Consider the following 26849-nt stretch of genomic DNA (forward strand, 5'->3'; position numbering starts at 1 on the left):
TACAAATAAAAATTACATATATTTAAGATGCAGAACTTGAGGTTTTCATATATCTGTCTTTGTGAAATCACCACCACAATCAAGCTGATTAACATATGCAGCAGCGGACATCCTCCTGTCTGTCTCCTGGTACAGAGGTATGTTAATTTCCTTCCTGGACCCTGTTGTTACATATTTACACAATTGATAAGCCAGGAGTATCAAAGAGAGTGTAATTACTTGAGGAAGGCATTTGAAAACTCCATTTATGATCATGTTATGGACACAATGGGAAAAACGTGGGCTGGGTGATCATATTCTTTATAACTGGCTGATCAACTTCACCAAAAATAATATATAGATTATTTTTAGGCAAAGAGTTTTGTGGTGTGACTTGATTCTATTCAAGAACCTTATCAGCTAACCATCCATCCATCCATCCACCGACCCAATGTTTTTGAGTAACACTGTACCATGTGCCATGGTAGACGATGCCCGTTAAAGTGTCTACGGCGCTCAGCACAGTTCTTCTCACATGGTTGGTATCAAATTCATATTAGTTAGTTGATAGTTTAGAGAGATAGATATAGAGTTGCTATGAATTTAGTGAAGATTTAGAAGACACGCATATGAGATTTTAAGATTTTTTTTTTAAGGGGACTGAGAATACTTGGCAATAATATCAGACTAATGAGATAAGACGTTAAGTTATTTCCACAACGTAAAGCCAATTAAATGAAACTTAAAATTGGCAAATGTGACATCGGGAATAAGCATATGTGTATATACACACCAATATATACACAAACATATGTATATACTAAGTTAGATACATATTGGTAATAATTGTGCAAAATATATACTCAAGTTTCTGGGTGAGCACAAGTTCACCATGAGCCAAAGCTATAAGCCTAGAAGGCTAAAAACACTAGCAGGATCCTAGGCTGAAATGGGATGTTTGTACCAACAACCTTTGGGCAATACTAAACGACAGCTCTACTCTTTAAAAGTTGTTTACTAAAAATCAAAGGCACTATCAACAGTATACCTATAACTCACTGCACCTATCTAAATTAAAGAGGAATTAACTGAAGCTCAGAGAGGCCAAGTAACTTGCCTAAAGTCATGCAAATAATAAGAGGTGGAACAGGGATTCAATCCAGCCATACCTGACATCAGTCTTAATCACTCCACTATGCTACCTTACATCCTTGTCTATGATAGGGACCTGCGGTTGCATCCTACCTGAAGATGCGGCCAGTCTAACTCGATGGGACCCATTTTTGAGGGATGGGAAACAAAATCACATATACAATCATTACTCATCACTAGAACAAAATAATATCCTGACGACAGCCAGTACTGCCCCAAACTCATGACCCAAGTGTGTGCTTTCCTCAGTGTATCTTTCCAAGAAACGGCTTTCCACTTAAGAAGCTACATGTGGGTAGAAAGGTCAAGTGTGTGATACAGCTCTCCCATTCCTAGTTCTAGTACACTTAAGGGCACGGCTGAGATCTTCAGTCTTTGCTTCATCATCAGCAGTGGCATCTATATTTCATGGTTGTTTCAAGGATTAGAGTTAATATATGCAAAGCCAACCCCAATGACTACCACATAGCTGGGGCTCAAAGAATGGTAGTGATGATGAAGAAATCACTGTTGTCCTGAGGTTGCTTCTTGGAAGAAAAGACCTGGCTCTTTCGCATGGTTGTGGGGGCCCAAAGTGTCCCCCTACTGATGAGCAGTCTGCCCTCCTCTTACACTCTAGAGGAAGAGGCATACTTTTCTTTATATCAACTTATCTATCACTCATCAAACTAAGACTTTACGGGTCTGCTTCTACCCAGAGAAGTGTTTTTATGCAATTCATATGCCCAGAGGGGACATCTTTTCCTCCTATTTACAAAGTGCCTCACTGGTTAGCTATGTGCTAGGGTCTTCCCACCAGTTATCTTGAGAGCAGACACCTCTCCTACCTTTGTCTTATCCAAGACCTATTCTACCCCTTCCCAAAACGAGCGTTTCTGCTTACAAGTCTCATGAAATAGCAAGAATGTAGGAGCCATGATCAGGTAGAAGAAATGAGAGTCTATTGGCCGGAGCCTCAAAAAGCTTCTCTTGTGCCTCAACCCAATAACTCTTGTTTTATTTTTACATTTATGACCTGTGATTGCATGTTAGAAGATTTGTCACCTTCCAGGGGCACATTAAATGACTTGAGTGAAATTACAGCTATGGGAAGACAGACAGCCTCATGACCTACAATAAAGCTCAGCAAATGTTTGACAGCCCCATCAAAGACAGCATCCCAGGAGAAAGAGACACTTCAGCCTACATCTGTAATTTACACTCATAGATGGAGACAGCGAGTCTTGCTCTGGGATCCAGCAAGGAGAGGACAGGAGGGACGAGGCTTCTCAGGAACAAGGGCAGGGGTGGGTTGGATGTGTGCACGCTAACCTTTTGTGTTGGCCTCAGTTACCGTTTGCTGTAGTCCTTGCCATTACTTGGTTACATGGACCCATTCCTCTTTCTCATGTTTAATTCAGTTCCCATTCTGGTTAGTAAGTCCGGCAGAACAAAATACGGCCCTCCTCTATATTTAATAAATTTAATCAACCATTTTGTTTTGCTTATGATTTTGTGGGTCATGATTCAGGAAGGGCTCAGCTGGGTGGTTCATCTCAGATCCACGTGGGGTCAGCTGGGGACAGAGAATATCTTCCAACATAGATCCTATAGTCACATGGCTGAGGACTCACTGCTCTTTGGCCTCTCTTCAAAGAGCATCTAATCCTTCAAAGTCTCTCCATATCACCTGAGCTTTTCCCAGGAAAGTCTCCAGATAATCAGACTTCTTACATGGTGCTGGCTTCTGCCAGAGCAAGTGTTGCAAGAGAAAGTAGGTGAAATATGCCCACCTCTTTAGGCCTGGAGTTGGCAACTGGCAAGTGTTACTTTCACCGTATTCTGTTGGTCAAGGCAGTCAAAGAGTCCACCTAAACTCAAAAAGCGAGGGCATCGACTCTCAGAATTTGCAGCCATTTGTAATCCACCAGAGGCTCCCAAGTTCAACAGTGCTACCTTCTAAATCTCTCCAAAATATGCTTCACCCTCACCAACTCTACTGTGATTACTTTAGACCAGGCCCTTGTTAACAAACTGTTCATCCAGTGTCCATCTCTTCTCTCTCTTCCCTGTTCACACTGCAGCTAGAATAACTTTCTTCCACTGCAAATATGCCCATGTCATGTTTCTACTTGAAACTCATCCAGTGCTCTCATCTAAACTTCTTGTGTACTAGTCATCTATTTCTGTTATGCTCTTTGCTCTTGGTAAGGGCTTTCTCATTTTCCTTTGCATTTCCACCTTCTCCCCCCCCCCACTCTTAGTCCTTGTAGTTCACAGATAGCTGGCATCACCTTTCCTTCACGCTTGGCTCTAGGTGTGGGCATACTAGAACCTACCACATCTGTGCACGTACTATCATTTCAGAGGTGGGCACACACAAACTTGGTTGACAGAATCATAGCTAGGACCTTCGATGGAATTATATGTAAATAATGATTTTATCAAGTGTGTGGGAGTGGGGTGGGGGGGGGTGGACACTGTCCTTTACTGCCATCTAGGGAAAGCTAACACTGAGAAAAGGGGAACCAGGGAATAGAATGAGAAATATTCCTGACAATATAATTACATCACCTAGATACAGCCATTCCTGAAGTCCTTCTTGGCCTTTTAAATGAATGAGCCAACACACCCTTTTTCTTTTCTGCTTAAACTCACTGGAGCTGAGTTATTGTCACTAGGAATCAGAAGTATCCTAACATGTTTACTTCACCTTGTGAGCTTGCTTTGCTCTCAATGTTCTCCTGGGATAATTTCCTCATCTTGCTTTCAGCATTTAGATTTTTGGTAGGTGTTGTATGTCTGAGCCTATTTCTTCCATTTTACCCTGAGCTCCATTAAGGGTCTGACTTTGATGTACTCATCTTTGGATTCCCAGAGTTCCCCAGCGCAGTTCCTCAGACACAAAAGATACGCATCAGGCATCAGTGGAAGGCTTACAATTTTTAATCCACAAATATTTGATTCCAAAGTTGCTGTTGGCTGTGTCACCACACACTTCAGACTCTCCTTGCAAAGAATTACAGAGACAACCACAGACCACGTGTTCAGTCCCTTATCTGCCATAACCCAAGGGGGTCTCAGCACTTCTTTAAAAATTAATTTGTTCCTTAATTAAGAAACATGATTATTTCTAATTAACCAACCTTCTCTGTAATGTAAACAGATCACAAGTAACTAAACAGCTTTGCCGAGCTTGTTGCATGTCTGAGAGCAGTACAGTGAGAGCATTTGTAGCACATCAGCTGGGAGGTTGGGGAATATGCAGAATGCTCTGACTTGCGTAGATGGAATTAAAGGAAACTAAAGAGAGGGAATTCGTCAGCTCTTAATCCCTACCTAGCAAATTAAACTGCTGCTACATTACATCGTGATATCGTTTTCATAATTTCTTGAGATGCGAGATCCCCATGGTTATTAAAGCACTGACTCAAACTCTCTGCAGCCCAAAACACACATATAAGGATGTATATGCATGCTACCTGCACGGAGATGTGGCAGAAAGCAGATACTCTGAATAGGATCTGGGTGGTTTGCAGCAGATTCTCCCAGCAGCAATAGACTGTTGACAGTAGGATAAGTCAGAGTTTGAGAAGAGATAGGAGGCAAGATATTACGCATCCATAATGAGAGACCTGTCATTCTCTGACACCATCAGGTCTGTGGGAAAAGCATCCGGAGACGGACTAATGGTTCTGTAATAACACTAATGGGGGAACATGCAGCCCAAGGTGTGTTCATTAACTTTTACCTTGAAACGATTCCCTGACCTGGATCCTCTCATATCCTGAAGGTGGTACAGGCTCCAACTCAGATGCTCTTTACACTTTGACAATGCAAAATACACAGCCCAGCAGAACTCCAGTGCAAGGACTGTTTTCTATAAAGATGTTACATTATTCAGTTAAATATTGCTGAACACGGCAGCACAGATACTGAGAGTTGACTTTATCAGCAAAGAAAACGTGTTCTCTTTAAAGGCATGCATAAAAAATAAATAACGCTCTTCACTTTGCCAAGAGCAAGGATCTCTCACAGTTTAGAAACCAATGGAATGTGGCCTAGAATCTTCTCAAAGGTTACATGGTGACTCATTCACAGTGATTACATGGATACAAAGAAAGAGACCCTCTACCTTGAGTAAAATGTAATTATATTTAAATATGTCTGTGGCACATTGTTGGTTCTTTCAAACTTCCAGAATTCACAGGCCAAGGGGTAGGATTAAAGCTTGTTTCCATTCAAGGCATTTGTGGGTTTAGCCTTTGCCTGAGGGAGGAGCTGCAAGAACAGGCCAAGAAGGTTTATACTGTGTATGGAAGAGCTTGACCCTTCAGCAGGCCCACCTCGCCCTTCCCCATCCTGTGCTCTGACTGCAACGCCTGAACCCACTGACTTCCCCTTGGGTCTGGAGCTGAGCGGGTGTGGCCAGTTGCCCTGGACGCTTCCCTTCTGGGTGGCGTTGGGGTGGCTGTATCCCATGCTGAGGGCCTCTGCTCTTCTCAAGGTGGCCCCCTCTACCCGACCTTCTCCTTCCAGCTCTGGAACTGCCCTCTCAATCCCTGGCTCTGTGCTAACTGGCTCGGGGCACACCCCTACCCTCTGTATTTCCTCTTTTAAATAGGGCCTCTGTCAAAGAGGCCTCCTACAACTGTCTTACGCTGAGTGTGCCATCTGTTTCTTATTGAGATGTTGTTACACACAGAAAACATGTTCAATATCATTTTCCCCCTATTTGCTCAATATCATGGAAATCTCCAAACACTCCCAAACTCTGATCCTGGAAAAGTCGTTGAAGCCAAAATTAAAACTGGCAACTCAATGAGATGCTGCTGCATAGCATAGGGAACCATACCCAGTCACTTGTGATGGAACATGATGGAGGATGATGTGAGAAAAAGAATGTATGTGTGTATGTATGCCCGGATCACTTTGCTGTACAGTAGAGATTGATACAACACTGTAAATCAAGTATAAGGGAAAAGATAAAAATCAAGAAGAGAATAAAATTGATGACATAGATGATCAATTCTATTGCTACGACCACAAACTGCTTAGGGAAAGAGATTTTAGTGTTTAATTGCTACAATATTTCTGTTGATCATGACGCTTACATTAGTGATCACTGCACTTCCAAAAAGGTCATGCCTTTTGTGACCCTTTCTGATCTGCAATTCAGACGTTCTAGGAATTCCAGGACGGAAGACAGGCGAGGGAGGTTAGATTCTTGAGCTGGTATGCTAAGGGGCCTTGCAGGAAGGGTTCCTTCTCACCCACGGGGTCCCTGTGCATTTTCCAGAATATCCAGGGGGGCCCTGAAAAGCTGCACAGTCCTCAGAACACTGACGGGTCTGCTGTGAAGTCAGTCGAGGTCCTACTGAACTTCACTGGCGACAGCAGTTTATCCTAAGCTCAAGGATCATGTTGCTTTGTCAGTGCTAGCTCCTCTTCAAACTCCAGCATCTTAGGAAAGACGTCTACTCTGGGAAAGTGAGGTGAACTGTGGCAAGTGGTAAGGTTACTCCTCAAAGCTGAGTGGGTCTGGGGACCTGCCAATAAAGCTTCTTAATGCAGTCAGCGTGACCTCCTCAAAGGGGAGTTCGCCGTAATTAGTGGCATCACATGAATATCAAAAGAATTCATAATTACCGGAGCTTCATTAGGCTGTGTTGCTAAACATGTCCTGAAAATTGTTTCTGATGCTGTTTTAATTCAAGAACGATGTGGGTATTGGGAATACTTGACAGTTTGAGTTGGTAATTCATGCGAAATTAAACTTTTGACAGTTGTTGTTGAACAGTATATGAGTCTATGTGTTTCTCTTTATTTCTGTGTTTTGGTTGGCCCCTTTGGTGTCCATTCTTGGGAAAAGCAACTTCACTCATACCTGGTGTGTAAGGGAATGAGAGCCACACACTGTACAAGCTTTCCAAATCTAATCACCACCAATTTCATGGCTTAAAGAACACCCATTCATTATCTCAGTGTCCATGGGTCAGAAGTCTGGCACAGTAGGTCTCACCTGTATTTCCTGCTCAGGGTCTCATGAGGTTGAAATCTGGGTATCAGCAGGGCTGTATTCCTACTGAAGATTCAGAGGAAAAATCCTTTCTAAGCTTATTCAGGATGTCAGCAAAATGGATTTCCTTCTCCTGCCTCCCATATGGCCCAACTCCATCTTCAAGCCCACACCAGTTGAGTCTTTCTCAGGCTTTGAAACTCTCTGAAAATTCCTGCCTTATCTCTCTAACTTCCTGCTGCTGCTTCATCTCTCTTACTCTCCTGCCTTGCTTTTCTTCTTTTATGGACTCATATGATTCTTTGGATTTACCTGGATAACCCAGAATAATCTCCCTATGTTAAAGTCAGCTGATTAGGAACCTTAATTACACTGCAAAGTCTCTGGTGCCACGTAAAATAACATAACCACAGGTGTAAGACCTGTGGATAGGAATCGTGAAGGCCAGAATTTGGGCTACAATGTTGTGATGGTAAATTTTACGTCATATTGACTGGGCCACAGGGTGTTTCCACCAACATTGTTCTGGGTGGGTCCGTTAGGGTGTTTCTGGATGAGATTAACATCCAAATCAGTTGACTGAGTAAAGCCCGCCCGGACTGCCCTCCCCCAAGTGGGTGAGCCTCATCCAATCAGTTGAAGACCTAAGTAGAATAAAAAGGCTGAGGAGGGAACTCCTTCTGTCTCACTGCTTTGAGCTGGGACATTGGTCTTCTCCTATTTTTAGGCTTGAACTGAAACGTTGGTTCTTTTGGAGCTCAAGCTTGCTGGCTTTTGGCCCAGAACTACGCCATTGGCTATCCTAGGTCTCCAGCCTAACAACTGCATATATTGGGACTTCTAAACCTTCATTAATGTGTGAGCCAATTCCTTATTTTATCTGTCTGTCTGTCTGTATATCTATCTATCTCCTATTGGTTTTCTTTCTTTGGAGAACTCTGACTAATTCAAACATTCATAAGAGAAAGTCCACAGTTCCCCCTCTACTTACTTTGGTCCCTGGAGTCATCGAGCTAACCACCACTTTGGCCCTTTTTTCCTAAGGGCCACTGTTAAGAGCCACCATGAGTTTAATATCACCTCTTCCATCCTGAATGACAATTTTCATTTAGGAGGTCCCATCGTGGCGCAGTGGTTAACGAATCCGATTAGGAAACATGAGGTTGTGTGTTCAATCCCTGGCCTCACTCAGTGGGTTAAGGATCCGGCGTTGCCATGAGCTGTGCTGTAGGTCGCAGATGCGGCTCGGATCCCGCGTTGCTGTGGCTCTGGCATAGGCCGGCAGCTGCAGCTCTGATTGGACCCCCAGCCTGGGAACCTCCATGTGCCTCTGGTATGGCCTTAGAAAAGACAAAAAAAGGACAACTTTTTTTTTTTTTTTTTCATTTAGATGCTCTATTTTATACTGATGTATTCACATGGTCTAGAGGCAATGTGGAGGGAAGTTGTGTGATTCCGGTAAGTTACCTACCCAGTAAGTTTCAAGTTCTTATCTGTAAATGAGAATCCCTTTATCTTTTTGGAGGGGGGGTGAGACACATGGCTGAAATAAATGATGTGTATGAAACTCACAGTTCTATGTCCTGCATGTAATAGTCATACCAAAGCTATAAGTAGAAGTGTGAGGCAGAGACTACCTGGAAAGCTAAAACACGTCTACCAATAGCTCTGGTTGGGGCCATGGGGGAGAAAACGTGTCTGTCATTTCTCATGTGGGTTCATTATGTCTACCTTCAGGATCTTGGTTGGTTGATTTCCTACCAAGGACTTCTCAAAAGGTAGGTCTTCATGGGAAGAGGTATGGTGATCCTCCAAAACAAATGAAACTCCAAAATTCTTGGTTAAGATTTATATAACATTTTCATTCATTCTACAAATTTTTATTTTTTGAATTTTGGCTCTGTGAAGGAGGCTGGCTAAATCCAGAGGGTTGAACATGGACAGACTGAGAGTCAGGAAGTATCAATGATGTGGACCCTATGCTCAGGTTACTCACAAGTATCCCGTCCCCCAACTAATGGTCCTCACTTTCCCAAGGTCAGACGTCTACCTGACATTCTCCAACCCTCTCTATGTTCATTGTCTTTCTCTCACATCATCGAGAGCCAACCTGGGTCTCGAACCACCCCTCTGTGGAAGGGAGCATAACTACTTGGGTATCTTAAGGTGACCAGAGCTGCCTTTCCAAAGTGTCCACCATCTCCTGTATGTCAGGCTCCCACAACATCCTGCTCTCAAGAGACTCTCTGGTGCTTCATCATCTTGGAGACTGACATGACCATTAGCATCGTGAAGTCTCCGAAAACTTGAGCAGTAAACAAACTAGTTGGACTTTGTTTCCTCCATTAACTTAACCAAGAAATGCTTAGAGTGATGCCTTTCCCTCCAACAAACTCTCAAACTCACAACAAAATCTTGGAATATGCTAGTTTCTCTTGCATTTAAACATTTTAGAAGTGAAATAAATCCCTTAAACTTTGGGAATTGTGTGGGGACCCATCACTGGCTAATTCCAAATCTATTCCCAATCCCTGCCTCCCTAGACCGCCATGTAGGCAGGTGCACAGGTGCACATGCAAACACACACACAGACATACGTTACACACATACACATATTCATATGAGGTTTGTATGTGGTTCCTCCTGCATCTAAGGGTGACCACGCAACACATTTCTGTTCAGGGTAATAGTTGATTACAGACCACTGAGGCTTGTGATAAAGATTTTACACTCCTGAATGAAAAGTGTAGGTCTTTTCCCTTCTTTATTCCTCCTTGAACACAGACATAGTTGTGATGTTTGGCACTGTGACAAGTCTTGCAGCCACAAGAGAAAGGCCAAAGACTCACAAAGAAGCTGACTGGCAGATCACTGAAGTACAAGCAGCAGCCACCCACCTCTCAGCTTCAGGAAATAGGAGAAAAATCAGCCTGCGAAGTTTAAGCCACCCCTGAATTGCTGTTTTGTTACCTGCAGCAGAGAGGTAGATATTTTACTTGATGAATTTAATGGCCGCACGCCCGATTATGGTTTTTCTAACTCTAGATATGCTTCTGCTGTGGCGTCTGCCCTTTTGGAACATAGGCCAACCTTATCCTTTAAGTTGTGATTAGCACGAGCCACTGTCGGACTGTCTTATGCTATAAGGGAAAATCCATGAGGACAGGCATGACCTAGAGCAGCTTCTTGGCCAGAAAAACTCTCAGCTGGTGCTGCACTGCAGCTTTTGTTGCTTGCCTGTTGCATCTCCCATAGGCAATAAAATAAACATTTCTTATTTAGATGCACAGCCTTGGCTGGGGAACAGCCCTGGATGCCTACATCAGAGACCACTGAATAAGGGCAAATAAGTCTTACTGTGGAGGGCCAGCAGGCATACTAAGATGCAATTATTCCACACTGGGACAGAGGAGCTGCAGTGTCCTTGAAGGAAGATGGCATTTGAGGTCAGACAGACCCTGACTCATAGTTTCTCCTCTGATTATCTGTGCCAACATCTCTAAGCTTGTTTCCTCATCTGAAACATGGAGATAATACCACTCAGCATCACTAGAAGGATAAAATGGAAAGATGAATTTGAAAGGGCCCATCCCGATGCCTCTCCCCGACGAGGCAAGCAGCAATGGCTTGTTGGAGAAGCAGACACGTCCATTTGATGTGGCACCTGGTTACCCAGGGCAAAGCGAGAGGGTTGAAGACAGAGGATGCCTGAACGGTGTCTTTCATTTACACACCGTGCTCAAGTATGTCAGGGAGGACTGCAGACTGGTTGTTTCCAAGAGCTGCCTTTCACTAAATCTCACACGCCCGACAATGACAACGCCGTGACAGAAAGGTCCTCGGGTTGGCAAAAGTCAAGGTCTCAGATTACATCACTAATATATGGGAATCGGTGGAAATTTATGCAAGGGTATCTAACGTGACCGATTGATGTGTTTCCCTGAATTTGACGTTTTAGTGGAAACTGGCTATTTCAAAAGAATTTTTAAAAAGGGATATGAGGTACAAGTCATCTCCTTAGAAAACACTTTTGAGTAGTCCTTTTACTTTATCAGCTGGAATCCTTATTGCCGGGAGGTCCTTAGAGTGAGGGAAACACAAAGGCAGATGACCAAGGGATGTGCTGGAAGACAATGCAAAACAGGGAGGGACCATTTCTTGAGGGGCCGCTATATCTTGGGCTTACGTGTATTATCCCACTTCATTCTTATGGAAAAACTGCAAGAGCACAGGCATCTTAACAGAAGGGCCACAGTCTCAAATATCTCAGGTAATTGAACATGTGCATAATGCAAGCCTAATCCTAAAAAAGGACGGTAGCATTCCTCTTTATAATCTGAAGCAGCATCCACTGTGGCATGTGCAGATGTATCGAAAAGGGAATCCGTGCTTGGCAATAAAAAACACTAAAGTCCTGATGTCTGGGATATATGACACAGCTGAACCTTGAAAACATTCTGCTGCATGAAAGCAGCCAGTCGCAACACCCCACATATTATGTGAATCCATTTATATGAAATGTCCAGAATAGACAAATCTAAGGAGGCAGAAAGCAGATTTGTGGTTTCCTGGGCCTCCTGAGTTTGGGAGGCAAATAGGAAATGACTCCTAATGAATATGGGGTTTTCTCTGGGGATGGTGGAGACGTTCTTAAATTGACTGTGGTGAGAACCGTACAGTTCTGTGAATATATGAAAATTGTTGAATCGTATACTTTAAATAAGTCAATCAGTGACTTGTATGGCATGTGAACTTATTTCATTGAAGTGTATATTAAATCCTGCCAGCCACCTTTAAAATTACATGACTCTTGGCAAATGCTTCAAATTTGGGAGATCACAATGTTTCTAAATTTGTGCACAAATGAGATGTTGTCAATACTTCTATGTTGCAGCATCTCCATTTGTCTAATTCAAACACGTACGAAATTCTGCCACAGTGGATGACTGTCTATTCAGAAGGAGGAAATAAAGGCTCACATTCACAGAGCTGATAAGAGGAGGAACCAGGCTGGGAATTCGGTTTTGTTGGTTGCTAGAGCGCCTCCCGTCTCTGCAAGGTGCTAGGTGACAGCACTAGGACCCTCTTGAATCTCTTCCCATCGGGGGAAAAAAGAGGTCCGCAGCTGCTAACATTCGTGGCACCTGCAGTGCTTCGTCAGGCAGAGGGCTCGGAGGTGGACATCTGCTTTCTCACTGAGCCTCCCAGCTGCCCGGTGGGGGCATTGTCATTACCTTTCTTTGGCAGAGGAGTTACCCAGAACTTAGAAGGGAAGACAACAGGCTCACAGTCTCCCAGTGAGCAGGAGAAACATAACTGGAAAGCAGGTCTTTTGGATGCAGGAGCCAGTGGTCTCCGCCCTCGTGTTGCGCTCTTGTCAGAACACATCGATCTTCCCGATGAACGGACAGGCGTAGCCTCACCATGTAATTCCAGCTGACTCGTTGACTAAAGAAAAAAGATTACTATCCTCTGAAAACCTTCTAGAGCCCTCTTAACATTCCCTGTGCCTTTCCCCTCCCCTGCTAGTCCGTGGGAGGAGGACGGAAGGCCAGCCCAGTGACGTAAGTGGCAACCTCATGATGTGTGTTACTGGTATTTTCAGATTATTGGTCCTGGACTGAAAACTGAAACTCCTGTGATAGGAGGGAATGAAAATCACTATGCTAAGAAAATTGCCCTCATAAGGCCCTAAGCGTATTTTTAATATCGTAAAAATATCTGATGACAAACAGACCTCAGAATGCTTTCTGGAACGAGCTCTAAGATAATGGAGGAGACAACGACCCCTTCTGTTCCAATAAAGGCTCAATTTTCTGATTACCATACAAAAATTGGTGGCATGAAATGCATACAGAGGAATAAGTGGGTTTGAATGTCTTGAGCCGCAAAGCATAGCAGTTAAAAAGCATGGCTTGGAGTCAAACTGTCTGGGTTATAACTCTTACTGGTTGAGCAAGGCTGCGTATGTCAGCCGTTATTAGATTTGGCAACAAAGACAGAGAACCGAATGGAATAGCGAGTTAAATAAGACAGAAGTCCATCATTGTCCTATGTAAAATGATTCCGGAAAGAGGCAGCCCAGGGCTAGCATGACATTCCACAGGCCACCCGCATCTTTGCACACCTTCCTAGGACACGGTTTCCATTCTCAGAGCCACCTTACAAAGCACAGGGGCTGCGTGAGTTCCAGCCATCGTATCCTCATTCCAGGCAGCCATAAGAAATAGGTGGCCGGAGGAGGACAAAAGGCAATCTTCCCATCTGACCTGGCTCCCAACTCATCTCAGAATTCCAGCATAACACTCCGTGTCCAGCTCACTGGCTGATCCTTCATCACGTGGCCATACCTCTCTGCAAGGGAGGTCTAGCAATAGGGTTTTATACAGACCTCACTGCCTCTGGGGTCTGTTGCTAAAAGAGACCAGAATGGATACTGAGGAAGAGGCCTCTGCTCTCCCAGAAAATTGCTTTTTACCTCTAAGCTCAACGCCGTCATTGGAGCACAGAGATGATCACTGCCTCTGTCTCTCGGACTCCTGGGGTGAGCCAGTGAGATGACGCAGAGGAACCCCTTAGCACAGGGCCAGCACCAGCTCCCACTCATGAAGTGCTCACTGTCAGCTTGAACTACGTGCTGAGTGACCATCCTTAGAGGGGCAGCTTCTGTCCATCACTCATCCCCAAGTTCAACACAGACTGGTACCAACCAATGCCAAGCCTTTTAGCACCCTCTTCCCAAGACTTTACATTTGGTCTTCGTCACTGGCACTCTTCGTTTTCTTCATCTAGGGCAGGGTTTCTCAACCTTGGCACCATAGACATTTTTGAGCCAAATGACCCTGGGGTGTGGGGGCCGCCCTGTGTGTTGTAAGATGTTTAGCAGCAATCCTGGCCTCCCTTCCCCCAGATGCCTGTTGCACCCTCCCTCCCCCAGTGTGACACCAAAGTATCTGCGGAGGGGGAAAAATCACCTTCAGTTGAACTACTGCTCCACCAGGTGTGTGCTGATGCACATGTCTCTTTGACAGCAGCTACAAGGGTTTCTTGGGTTATGTACTAGGGGTGTAAGTCAACATTGCAAGTTAAACCATGTCAACTGTACTTTTTCAAACTAGTGGAAATCCACGCAGCCATTTTTCAATGACGTGTCACACAAAGAACAACCTGATTAACTTAATTTTACATATCTGGGTTACTAGCCTAGCTCCCGACCTTGGTGTGAGCCACACTGAGTTTGGTTTTGACAGCCAAGGGACCAGGCCCGTGAGGTCCTCCATCATTCTGAAGACATCTTTCCTAAAGATACAGCAAAGTCAGCCACAGGAACATGAGTCCTGTCCTCTCCACAAAGGGGGGGCGGGGGAGGTTCCCATTAGCAGCCCATCATGAATCGTGAACACAGCAGATAAAAAACTGTGGCACACTAAACAAAAGTTTTGTAAAGTTAAAAAAAAAAAAGAGCAAGAAGAAAACAGTGAAATTTCCCCAAACCAAACTTTGAAGACATCTTTGAAAAGAGCCAGGCTTCTAAATAATAAAAGAGCTTTGGGTACTATGATTGGTTTTTTAAAAATGCAGCCATAATTAAAGCAAGAAGGCTGTAAGTCTATTAAAATTTTTTCTTTGATACTGGAAAACTCAATTCCTGACCTATATTTTATAGAACATATACTTGAAAGGGATTTTATATGGCCTCTTGCCATTGAACTCAGAATACTGAATCTCTTCCATTTACTTAAGAAGGGAGGTGGCTCTATACATAAATGATTCAGGGCTTCTTTTAGCTTACTGCTCGTATATTAAGGTGAAGTGATTCAAAGGTATTTGTATAGATGGATGGAAGCAGCCGCCCTAGACTCTGCCCTCTGAAGGAATGGGATTCTTAGCGCAGTGGTGCTGCAGTAAAAGCTGGGTTATCAAGCTCTCTGCTGGTTATAAATCTTTTCTAACTGACATTTGTGGTCTGTCCTGACTGATAGCCTAGCAAGCCTTAGGAATCCTGGAAGTCTTCCGCGAGCATCTCCCAGACTGCCGCTGGGGGGCCTGGATCTGGCTCTATTTTAGGAGCCACTGCCCAGTTTACAATCAGCCAGGCTGTAACCAAAGGAGCAAGGAAGGCTGGTAGGGCTCACTTGCTCCCTCCTCCTTCCCCTTCCCTCTCACCTGTGACACACACACTCACACATGCAAAATGAGGAGATGCTCCCTAGATGCAGGGTGGCAGATGTGGACTGATCTTAGCATTTTCAGGGGTGATGGGGTGAAAGGACAGTGGGTGTTGAAGACGGGGAGGAAATGAAAGGGCATAGGAGTTAGGCTGAATTTAAATCCCAGCTTTATCACCTGCCAACAGTGTGACTCTGGGGAAGTAAACTAACCTCCCCGAGCTTCTCTTTCCTCCACTGTTAAAGAATTGTACCATTTCCAGTAAAGACAGACAGAGCACCTAGACCAGCGTCTAGTCCTAGCAATACTACACGGGGTTATCACAGCCTCTCTCCTTGAGCAGGCGCTGCCTCCCACCCTGTTCTAGTGAGATGCTCCTGGGCTCCTGCCCCTCCCCTTGCAGCACTGATGTGTCTGTCATCAGAGCCAGGGACTGTGTCATTTTATGCACTCCTCCCCGATCCCACCCTTACTGAGCATCAGCAAATCTGGTCCCAAACACGCGCTCAGAGCTATTTGTTAAAAGAGGCATACATTTCCAATAAAGACAACATTTATTTTTAAAAAAACAAATATAAGGGGAAGTTTATAAAGATTCATATTTTCTGCCATTTGGGGCCATTTGTTCATGGAATGGAATTTACTGAGTGGCTACCATAAGCCTGGAACTCTGCTAAATGCTGACAATCGAGGATGCAGAGAAGACAACCTGGTCCCCAGGCCTTAAGTTTACTCCGTAGAAGAAAAATGAGGGTAAACCCAGTTCATACTTGAGGAAAATTTATCAACCTGTTAAGGTATGTAATATTACCGTAATTCCAGATGGACTTATGGCATCGGTTTATAATAATCCAGCACCAGAAAAATGAGTCAATATTTCCTATTTCCTCATACATCACAGGCTTACCACGAAACTCTCACATGACCTCTGCTTGTCATTTCTGCTGTCACCACCCCGGCCCAAGCCACAGTCCTCTCATGCCTGAAATGCCAAAATAGCCCTGGCTGCCTACTTCGGTTCTGCAATGAGTAACACAAATCCTCTTTTAATAGTAAAATCAGATTTTACCACTCTCCTGCTTAAAACCATCAGAGAGCATCCTACTAAATTTAAAATGTAGTCAAAACTTAAGCAGCTCTGACCCGGAGCAGGGGTTTGTTTGCAAACTTTTTGCAAACTTTTAGCCAGGTAAAGAATATATTTTAAATATATACAAATATATAGTTTATGTACATATATTTAGGTATTTATATATTTTTAATATATATGTACCTAAACACACATATATATATGTGTGTGTTCGTATGTATCTAGGTAGTATGTATTTTTGGCTTTGTGTCTTTATGGGCAATACCGTCTCTGTCCCAACTACACAACTCTCAGAGCATCATGTGAAAACAGCCATAGTCAATGCTTAAATGAATGGACATGTGTGTATTTCAATAAAACTTTATTAACTTTACTTTAAAAAAAAAAAAAAGGCAATGGGACCGATGTGGCCCATGGCTCCCAGTTTGCTGACTTTTGCTGGCCTGTCCCCTGGAAGTCACCTGGCGCCCTTTGTCTTGCTAACATTCTCCCACCTTTATGGCCTCTGCTTTGTGCTGCCATCGGTCACTCCCGCCTCAGACCTTTGCATTTTCTGATCCCTCTGCTTGGACCCTCCCCTGACACTGTGGCTCCTGTATTCTCACTGGTCTCAGCTTAAATGTCACCTTAGAGAGGTCTCCTTGACCTTACTGTCACCCGATCACATTACCTCATTCCATTCAGTTCAAAAGACTTCAATTACCTTGTTTATCCCACTCATTGTTAATTATCTTCTCCTCCCAGTAAAATGCAAATGTCTTAAGAGCAGAGAGCTAACTGGTCTTTTTGAATCAGTCAGACAACCCCTAGAACACAGACTCTGGTGCACTGATGCTGCCCAATATTCTTTGAATGATCTTGCTGAATAAAGCATCATCAGGAACTGATTTGAAATGAGGGTTTCCCTGAAATTATAAATGTTTAATGTCATTGCAGATCTACCACTCTGTTGTTTTCATCTGTGACACGAAGAACTCCTGGACTATTCAGAGCCGATCCTTAGGCATCAGATTTCAGTGGCACTGGTGTCCACTGTGCTCTGTGCCCTAACAACTCAAAGATATTTTCATTTTTAGTTTGTAGCTGCTCAAGAGTTACCCAATTTCCATTCTGACTGGAAACTCCTGTCAGATTTATTCTTTCAAAATGTTGTAGAATGATCACTAAGCTTCTGAAGCTGCCAATATCTCTTGACCTTCCTTCCACTTGAAACTATTAGTTTTAATTAAACTAATTAAATTATATTTTATTTTTCAATAGTTGATGTTAGCCTCCTCTCCCAAATGGGGAGAAATGGAGGGCTGACTCCCAGCCTGAAGCTAAAATACATCCATCAAATTAGTGGGGCAGCTACCAAGCATTGATTTTTACAAAGATGTAACCTCCACAAGCATGGGAGCCCTGTCTCTCCAGTTCCGTGGGTTATCCACCGTACTGAGACATCTGACATGAATGACTATAAGGATGGGTAACATAACAGGTAGAGGGAAGATGACAAAGAAGGAACAAAGGCTTCATGGTTAGAGAGAAGACTGATTCAAAAACAACATGATGTGTCTGTTTCTTGAACTGGTCTCTAGCCCCAGGGACTCATAAGCCAGTTTAGGTGGAAAGAGGGCCATGATAAAAATAAGAGCTACTTTCAGAGTTACCTACATTTAAGATCCAGCACAGAGTTTTACTGGTTGGGCATCCTTTTTACAGCATAAAGGCTCCTAGCCATCCTCCCAGATCTCACCAAACCCTATGGCTTCTCGAAGGTGTTAGTGGACCAAGAGCAATGGGTCTCACATACCCAGTAGCGTCCATCCCAGAGGGGCTGGGGTATAAAGGAGGGACCATACTAGACTATGACCAGGTTACTGACTGGCTTGGTTTGAAGCCCTGTAAGACATCACATGGGGGCCCCAGACACGGTTAGGAGCAACTGGGTGGAGATTGTTTGTTGAATAGGTAGCAAAGTTCACATAACTCAATACTTTTGACACACTTTATTTCTGGAATTTTCCCTTTGGGAGGATGTCTCTGATTAGACTATGCAATTGTTTCATAAATGTTGTTTTATGGTCAACTGCATGGGAGCGATTTTTACCATAATTCAAGGGCTGCCTAATCCAATCCAAACAACGCTACAGCATGTTCGTGGGCAACTTTCTTCAGCTAAGAGTCCAATGATGACTTCAGGAAAGAGAGCAGAATCCACAGTTTCAGTTCTCTTCCTCAACCAAAGAATCCAGGGAGGCGTTTAGAACAAGGCAGTTCACAGGCTACAGACACAGCTCGTAAAATGACCACGAAAACGTTGAGATGATGGGTACGATCCAGAAAAACAAATAAATAAATAGATGTCCATAAGTCTGTTCATCTATGAAAAGAAAGGCCGCTGTTATGCCCTCATGCAGGAGCTCAGCCAAGACACAAATTCGACTCCCTGATTAGAAGCATCACCCAATATACATCAAGGGGTATATCCTCTACCCCCATCAATCCTACTTTCATATCTATGCTGAAGAATTGTCACACAAGTAGGAAGAGACATGCTCTCCTCAGTAGCACTGACTGTGAGTAGGGAAAAGTGAAAACAACTTAAGTCAATAGGGGATTGGCTAACAAGACAATGGTAGCTGTTTAAAACAACGACGACGCTTGATATTTACTGATTTCCAAAAATGTCCATAGGACCCTGCAGAGCGAAGAAAATGAGATAAGAAGAACCTGCAGAGCTCCATTTCTGTGAAATTGTGTGTGCGTCCCTGTGTGTGGAGGTGCCCAGGGAGAGCCCTAGAATTATGCCACCCGAGGTGGCAACTGTGGTTTGCCTGGATGGTGAAACTGGAGAGCACTTGGTCCATTTTCACTTTTAAAAGGCTGGAGAAAAAGTGGAACGGCTTTATTTTTAAAAGAAATTTGTCGACTTGAAAAAAAACAAAATAGCCCTGCGCCTGATATTCCAGAAGCCCACGGGATTGGCTGGGACAGTGGAGAATGCAAGAACCTTGGATGTGAAAGCCTCAACACCGGCAGAGAAAAACTGGACTGCTGGTGGATGGACCAAAAGGCCACTCGCAGTTACCGCAACAAGTAAACAGGTGATTAGAAAAGGGACGCCACCACCAGGGCATACCAACGAAAGGAGGATTCGTGCTGAGCTAGACCTCAAAGACCAGCTCTCGGACATCAAAACCGTCTTTATCGAGCCCAAGTTGTTTCAGAAAACAGCAACTGTCAAGCAAAGCTCAGCTTCCAGCACAGCCATTTATCCTCAGAGCCACGTGCCCTGTTTGTTCCCTCATGTCTGACATGGTAGGACCTGTTTAAAAATTAAAGTGACTGAAACGTGAGGAGCAGAGACTCGGGTGGATCTCAGAGGAAAAAGAAAAGACAAAACTCTGCTCCCATCACCTCTTCAGGGAGGCTGGCTTCCCGCCCCTCCTTGGAGAGTGGTCCCCGCGGCTGCATCACCAGCTTCAGGGCTGATTGATTTGTTGCTCGTCTCCCTGCTCAGCTCTGCGGACCAGGAGGGAATGAGGAGCGTGTAGCAGGCCCACAGCTGGGCCCTCAGAGCTTAGAAGAGTGTAGCGCTGGCACAGAGCAGGTGCTCAATTAAGATGTTGGATGGAAAAAAAATAAAGGGAGCAAGAAAGGGCACGAGTCCTCAGGCTCTCAGAAGTTAGAAGATGAGGAGTTAGCTGCTAATCTCTGCTTGTCTTCAACAGTCTCTGTCAGCACACAGCTGAGCAATGGGTATCTCTCAGGACTCACAGCACACACCTCTAGGTCCTGTCCTCTCTAAAGAGGCAGGTCAATATCACCTTCATCTTTCTGTCATACAGCTTGGGGACTAAGATTTTTTTTTCCCACTACCTCCCTCCCCTGATGTATCTCAAAGTGACCCCACCTGTCTAGGGGGTGGGTGCCCTTTCCTCGGCTGCCCCTGCTGACACACGGGATGGCCAAGAGCCTGGAGGCCAGGGCAGAGCTGAGCCCACCCCAAGAGCCAGCTCCTTTATCTTGCTGGAAAGCTGCCCCCGAGCTGCTGGAACCCAGCTTGCTGAAGCTCTGCTCCTGGTCCCAGGTGACCAAAAGTGCCCAGGAATTAGCCCCCCGGGGAGAGGTCTTAACCCATGTCTGCTGGGCTTGGGGGATGGAGAGCACAGCTCCCTGGATTAGGCTGGGGCAATGCCAATATATGTGTGTTACGTCATTTCCCAGAACCCTGCGATCAGGCTCAGAATTGCTTACCCTGGTAGCTGGCTTGCTGTGTCCCCTCCCATAGGCCGGTGTCCCTTTCCTGTAGCACTCCCCACACCCCACTCATAACCCATACCTGCCAGGTAAACCACCCACCTTCGGTCCTCCTTTCAGGGTCTGTTTCTGGAAGCCCTGCACACCACTCCTCAAGTTAGCCCTTCTCAAAGGTGCCCAGAGGACCACTCACTGGTGGCAAAACACTGAGGAGCTGGTGCCAGCAAGCACTGTGGGGCCCTGGGGCGTGTGTCCTCCAGGAATCTCAAGGGTCCCAGCCTCTACCTTGCCCCTGCTCATGAGGTCTGGGCATGCACTGGGCTTTCAGAAAATATCAGACTCACACAGAGTTTGGGTTCACTCCCAGGAGCAGCCAAGGCCCTGGACTCAGGTACCACAAATCAATGTCTTGAGACTTCCCAAGAGAAACAGTCCAGAATCTGCAAAGTTCAAAGACTATTATTCTCAGATGGTCTTCCTTCATCTAGTAATGATTCCCAAAAATAACACCCTGGAGTTTAGTGCTGAGCAGCTAGAAAAGGCCTCCTGTCTGCACATACAGACAGATATGGGTGACCTTCCTCGGGTGATGGATGGGTGCTGACGGCATCCGGGTCCACTGCAACGTGAAAATGATGCTGGGTTCACTGGGAGATGGATGTTCCTTCACACGCACTGCATGTCTCTTTGCCTTCCCTTCCCTAAAGGCTAGGCTGCCAGAATACTAAGAATAATTGTAGCATTAACAATACCTCGGCATTTCTTGGACAATTATTTACGTCCCAACACTGAGAGAAGCAAGTTGCTTCATTTAATCGCTGCATATAGTTTCTTAGGGGAGGTACTGTTCTAAACCGACCCCACCTATAGACAAGGTGACTAAGGCTTCTAGAAGGTGCAGTAATGTCTCACCTTGTTAAAGAGCTAAGCACGGCATCGAACCCGGCTCTGGGTCCCGAGATCATGCACAGAACCAACTACATAATTTGGGGGGTGCAGTGCAAAGTGAAGGTGCAGGGACTCTTTTGAACAATTACTCGGAATTGTTTAAGATGGTGGCAGCGGAGCAATAAACCGAGCATGGAGCCCTTCAGAGCCTGGGGTCCCTCGAGGTGCCTCCCCCTGAAGCTGGCTCTGGTTATGTGGATGTAAAAGAAAGCGATGTGAGTAATGGCAAGGTCCCCCACGTTTGATGCCATGTAACCCCCGACACTGAGCAACAGCTCACAGTAAGAGAAAACGGACTCAAGGAGCCAATGGCGGTGTCGACAGAAGAGCTGGCCATCTTCTGGCAGGAGGAGTTCAACTGGCAGGGCTGCAGAAATACTTCCCTTCAGCTGCACTGGCTAAGAGTCCGTGTGAGAGAAGACGGCCAAGTCCAACGTGGTGCCTGGGAAAGAGCCTGGGGCACGAGGCGGACACTGACTCTAGCTTGTCCACCACCCTCGGACGAGTTCCCAGACCTCTGTGGGTCGCAGTTGTCTCATCTGTATGATGGCGAGAGGGGTAGCCACCCCTCAAGGTAGCGTGGAGGAAATGACACAGTGACAGAAAGCTCTCGGGACACAGCAAGTGCCCCCCTAAATGTCAAGATCATTCACTGGCTGTTCTCACTGGGAAGTTTGTGGGGCAGTTGAAAGAGCACATGATTGAAAGGCTGATGCTACAGGCTGAGTCCTGAACACGGACCCCGCCCCACCTGGCATGTGTGCGAAATGGGCAATTCAGCGTGCTCTTTCTGGGTTCGGCATCCCCCTCTGTGAAATGGAAATGGTTCGATGTCTAAAACACGAAGGATTCCATAAGCCCCAAACCAGCAGGGCGTGGCGGAAACAGAAGAGGGGGTCGTTTCTCTAGCCGGTCGGCATTTGTTGCGATGACTTACAAGTGGCTCGGGTTGGGAAAGGGGTTGGAAAAGGGGTACCACCTTCTTGCTCAGCTTCTCACTGTCCTCACGGATGCTTCGGGGACCATGCGCCTGGGCTCTCTCAGAGGATGCTAAGTCAATCTAAGTGTTTGCTCTTCTAAAAGTTTTCCACAACATTTCCACATTCTTGACCCCAAATTTAACTGACTCCATTTCAATGCCTGCTTTACAGCCTAACCCAGAGGGAGCTGAGAAAGAAAACAATGACTCAGGCCAAATTCTGCATGACTGGAAGAAATTACTCTGCACACATATCCAGGGCTTTATGTATTTTTATAGGAAAAAACCAATCATAAATAAAAGTTTGAGGTGGTTTATGTTTTGCTGGATATGCGTCTACCCTAACCGAATTGCTTTGTGCTTTAAGAAATTCAGTGAGCATAAAGGATTCCATTTTTCTTTGGAAATATGACATGTATATAAAGCAATAAAATTTGAAATTCTTTCTGAGACTTTAAAGAGGGGCGCAGTGGGAGAGAAATTGGACATCGTCTAATCATATACACACATAATATACAAAGACACGCACATGCTCACAAGCCACCTCGGATGTAACAACTGTCATTTACATTTAGAACACTTCTCTGGCCCATCTCCAATTCCAGTCACTCACACACAGGGCCTGGGTACCACAGATGGAAACCGGGAATCATTTTCCTGCTCTGCTCCAATTCCAGGCTCTTTAATAGCTTTCCCCACCCATTCCCCTAGCTTGTTCTGTACATCAGCTTATTTCAGAATATTTCTGTCAACATCAGACCCAAATTCCAGGGTGTGTCTCATCGGAAGCCCGCTCTCCATCAAAAGCAGCCTACTGGGCCTTGCCACTGGGAGGGTCCGCCCTGAAGTGACCTGACCCAGCCCTGGTCAATCTGCATTTCCCCAGGCCTCTGACACCAATGCCCCCTCCTTTTTACAGACAGCATTCTAATGTCAGAGGGGAGTGGGTCGCTCCTGCCTGTGGGGATCTCTCTGATGAAGGGCACAGAGGCCCAGCATCTTGAAGCTGAAGGGAGGTTTTAGGCACCTTGCATACAATTATTCACCTGGTCGCCTAGGCAGGTTGCCATGACAACGCTTCCAGAGCCTCATGTATCTGCACGTTATTGATACATCCCATCAATTCAGCAAAGGGGGAAAAAGAACCAGTCAAAGCAATTCTCAAGCTTTCATCTCCTGTCCAGCCTAAGGAATAACTCCTTTGCTTCCAACAATTGTTTGGGCATAATCTAGACACAGCAACAGTGATACTCTTAATGTGGCATGTTTTCACTCGAGTGCATTCAAGAGCTTAAAATCAAAGTTCAGTCTTACAATAGAGATTTTTCTGCTTTGCTCTTCAGTTTCTCAAGCGTTATACCCAGGACTGACTTCTGCTGCTGGTCACGGATTGCTTTAATTAGTATCCATGGGCCAAAACAGGGAGTTCTCAATTCTAAAACCTTCCCTGATAGAGAGGTTCAAAGCGGGCAAAAGATAACAAGAGTTCAGTAGCAACCTTGAGTGATTTCTGTCACAGTAGGCGCTTGTATTGCCAGACAGGGAAGGAGAATGGCTTGCCTTTGGCCCCCTGGCTGAAGACGAAAGGTTTCTCTGTGCGCCGCTTCTAAGGTAAAGAGAAAAAAGTCCCACCCATGTCCCCAAAGTGGTTCTTAGTAAACGGCAATTATGAAACGAAATAACTGAGGAGACTGCAGTGGGGAGGCTTAATTTTCTCCCAAGACACACTGTGCCACCAAGCTCAGCCTGCGGCCCTCACGAGGGTGAGCTGCATATTTGCATGGTGTCCAACATCAGCCATACATCAGGGACTTGGATATCTGTCACCCATGAAGGAGCCCCTGTGGACACAAGGGTAGACATGTTCGGGGCTGCCACACCCCAGTCATGCTCTGGGTTGTGGCTTTCCAGCGCCTGCGTCTCCAGGGAAGTCAAAGTTGAATGTTGATGCACACCAGTAAAAAGTCAGAGCGGCAATAAAAGACTCCAGAATCCCCAAAAGGCGCAGTAGGCCACCTCTCATCACATTATGCTAATGACAAGCCAACTGAACATACCTGTAGGCGACCCTTCCATGACGTGGCCAACGTAGGGGCCTTCCCGGAAGATGGGTCTGTTGTCATTCTGATCAATCACGATGACTTCCAGAGGGACCGGCCCCTCGAGAGTTTTGCCGTTGACATCAATGGTCTCCACGAACAGCTATTGGAGCGAAACGATCAGGGGAGAAAGAAGGCATTAATTCATTATGAAAAGTGAAGTTGGGTTCTCTGGAGAAAGGAGGTTATATCAGCAATTTTATGAGCCCTTGGCAGTATTCAAACTTTGGTCTCAATGGATAGTCCCTGGGACGAGAACAGAAACTAAACGTTACAGGATAAAAGACAAAGATCATCAGTTCATGTTAGGTCCCTTGGAAAATTTACAATTAATTCATCAAATCTGCAAAGGAAGTTAAAAAAAAAAAAAAAACCAAAACAGAGGGAAAACAGCAGCAATCAGCCATAGCTGAGAAAATGTGCTTACATTGTTTCTGTTTTTCCAACATCATTATGCTTCAAAGGAATGTTATGCTAATAAAAATAATTGACTAAGCAGTTATGAACAGAGCACATTAAGACATAACTGAAAATGTTTATGCTAATGTTTAGGAGAAATTCAGGTCAGCGTTTAGAGAGAACTTCCTGAGGCAAGGGTCCTGGATGAGACCTCGGATTCTGCCCACTAGGCCTTTATAATCTAGGGGGCAGGGATTTCGCAAGTGCTGGGACACTTGCACACAGAATGGGAATGACCTTCAGATCTCAAGGATGAAGAAAAGGGCATAGAAGACCCAGCTTTATCATTGCTTGGAAACAATGAATGATGTCATGGCTTTTCCTGGGAACAATGGGGACCTTACAGTCTCATTTCTGGACCTGGTTCGGCCTTGCTTTAACTCCGTGGCCACAGCAACGTTTCTTGGATGGCGGTGGTGGTCCTTGCATTGGGACCTGGTTGAGGATTTCAGTCAGAGAAGGTCTCTGTGGTTAGAATCTTTGGGAAGGGGTGTCTGCAAATGGAACTCCAGCACAATTTGCTAGCTGTGGGACCTCAGGCTGTACACTTCTCTCTCAGTTTTATCATCTGTCACATGGGTTCATAAAACCCTCCTAACCAGCATTATCTGGTGCTTACCTAGGCTCTCTACTATATTAACTCACTTGATACCCACAGGGACCCTGAGAACTGTTTGAGAGGAGGGAATGGAGCCAATGAGAGGTTAGGTGGTGGCATCTGGATTTGGCCCCTGTGAAGTCTGTCTCCAGCATTCACATTTTAACCACAATAAATGATGTTTCTAAAGCACTTAATATAATGCCTGTCACATAACATATCTCCAGAATATAGCTGCTATTGTTGCTACTGTTGTTATCAATACTGCTGTCAAAGCTAGTCCAAATTAGGAAAATAAGAGAAGCACTTTTGTTATAAATCAGCAGTCATACCCCACCTGAATGTGTTATAAACTGGTTTCATCCTTTGCCAAGGAGCAGGGCAAAATTCACCACATCTATGAAGGACTCATACACGTGTTCCATCTGGTTCTATTTGAGATAAGTTTCACTGGAATGTTACTTCTAATGAGCTAACACTGGCATCCACTAAATACCCAGTGGAAAGGGACTAGCTGAATGAATGCTTTTGTAGCCAGACGTTAGAATATAGCCATTCGATAAAATAATTATTAAACCTTGTTGATCTACTTAGAATATTGTGTGAAAACACACAAAATAGAATGTGCATTATACATGTGTGATGTACACATTTGGAGAGAATTTATAAGGAGTGAGCAAAAATGAAACCAGGTATGCTTGGGTAAAGGGATATTTTTCATTTTTTCTTTTCATTTTATTTATTTATTTTATTGAAGGATAGTAAATTTACAATGTCTGTCTGTCTGTCTTTTTTTTTCCTTTCGTCTTTTCTAGGGCCACACCTGTGGCATATGGATGTTCCCAAGCTAGGGGTCTAATCAGAGCTGTAGCCACAGCCATAGCAACGCGAAATCCGAGCCGCGTCTGCGATCTACACCACAGCTCATGGCAACGCCAGGTCCTTAACCCACTGAGGGCGGCTAGGGATCGAACCCGCAACCTCATGGTCCCTAGTTAGAGTTGTTAACCACTGTGACACGACAGGAACTCCTCTTTCTTTCTTTTTGCCAGAAGTTCCTGGACCAGGGATGGAACCTGCACCAGAGCAGTAATCAGAACCACAGCAGTGACAATGTCAGATCCTTGACCCAC

General features: G+C 45.0%; 1 protein-coding gene across 1 annotated transcript in view; it reads right to left on the reverse strand.

Annotated features, from left to right (window-relative positions):
- Positions 1–26849, reverse strand: part of CDH13 (cadherin 13, H-cadherin (heart)) — a 1022437-nt gene that overhangs the window by 357299 nt on the left and 638289 nt on the right. Inside the window, 1 exon segment of the mRNA NM_001109945.1 lies at positions 24618–24762. Within this exon segment, the coding sequence (NP_001103415.1) occupies positions 24618–24762 (145 nt within the window).

The sequence above is a fragment of the Sus scrofa genome, chromosome 6 (assembly GCF_000003025.6).
Source record: "Sus scrofa isolate TJ Tabasco breed Duroc chromosome 6, Sscrofa11.1, whole genome shotgun sequence".
Taxonomy (NCBI): domain Eukaryota; kingdom Metazoa; phylum Chordata; class Mammalia; order Artiodactyla; family Suidae; genus Sus; species Sus scrofa.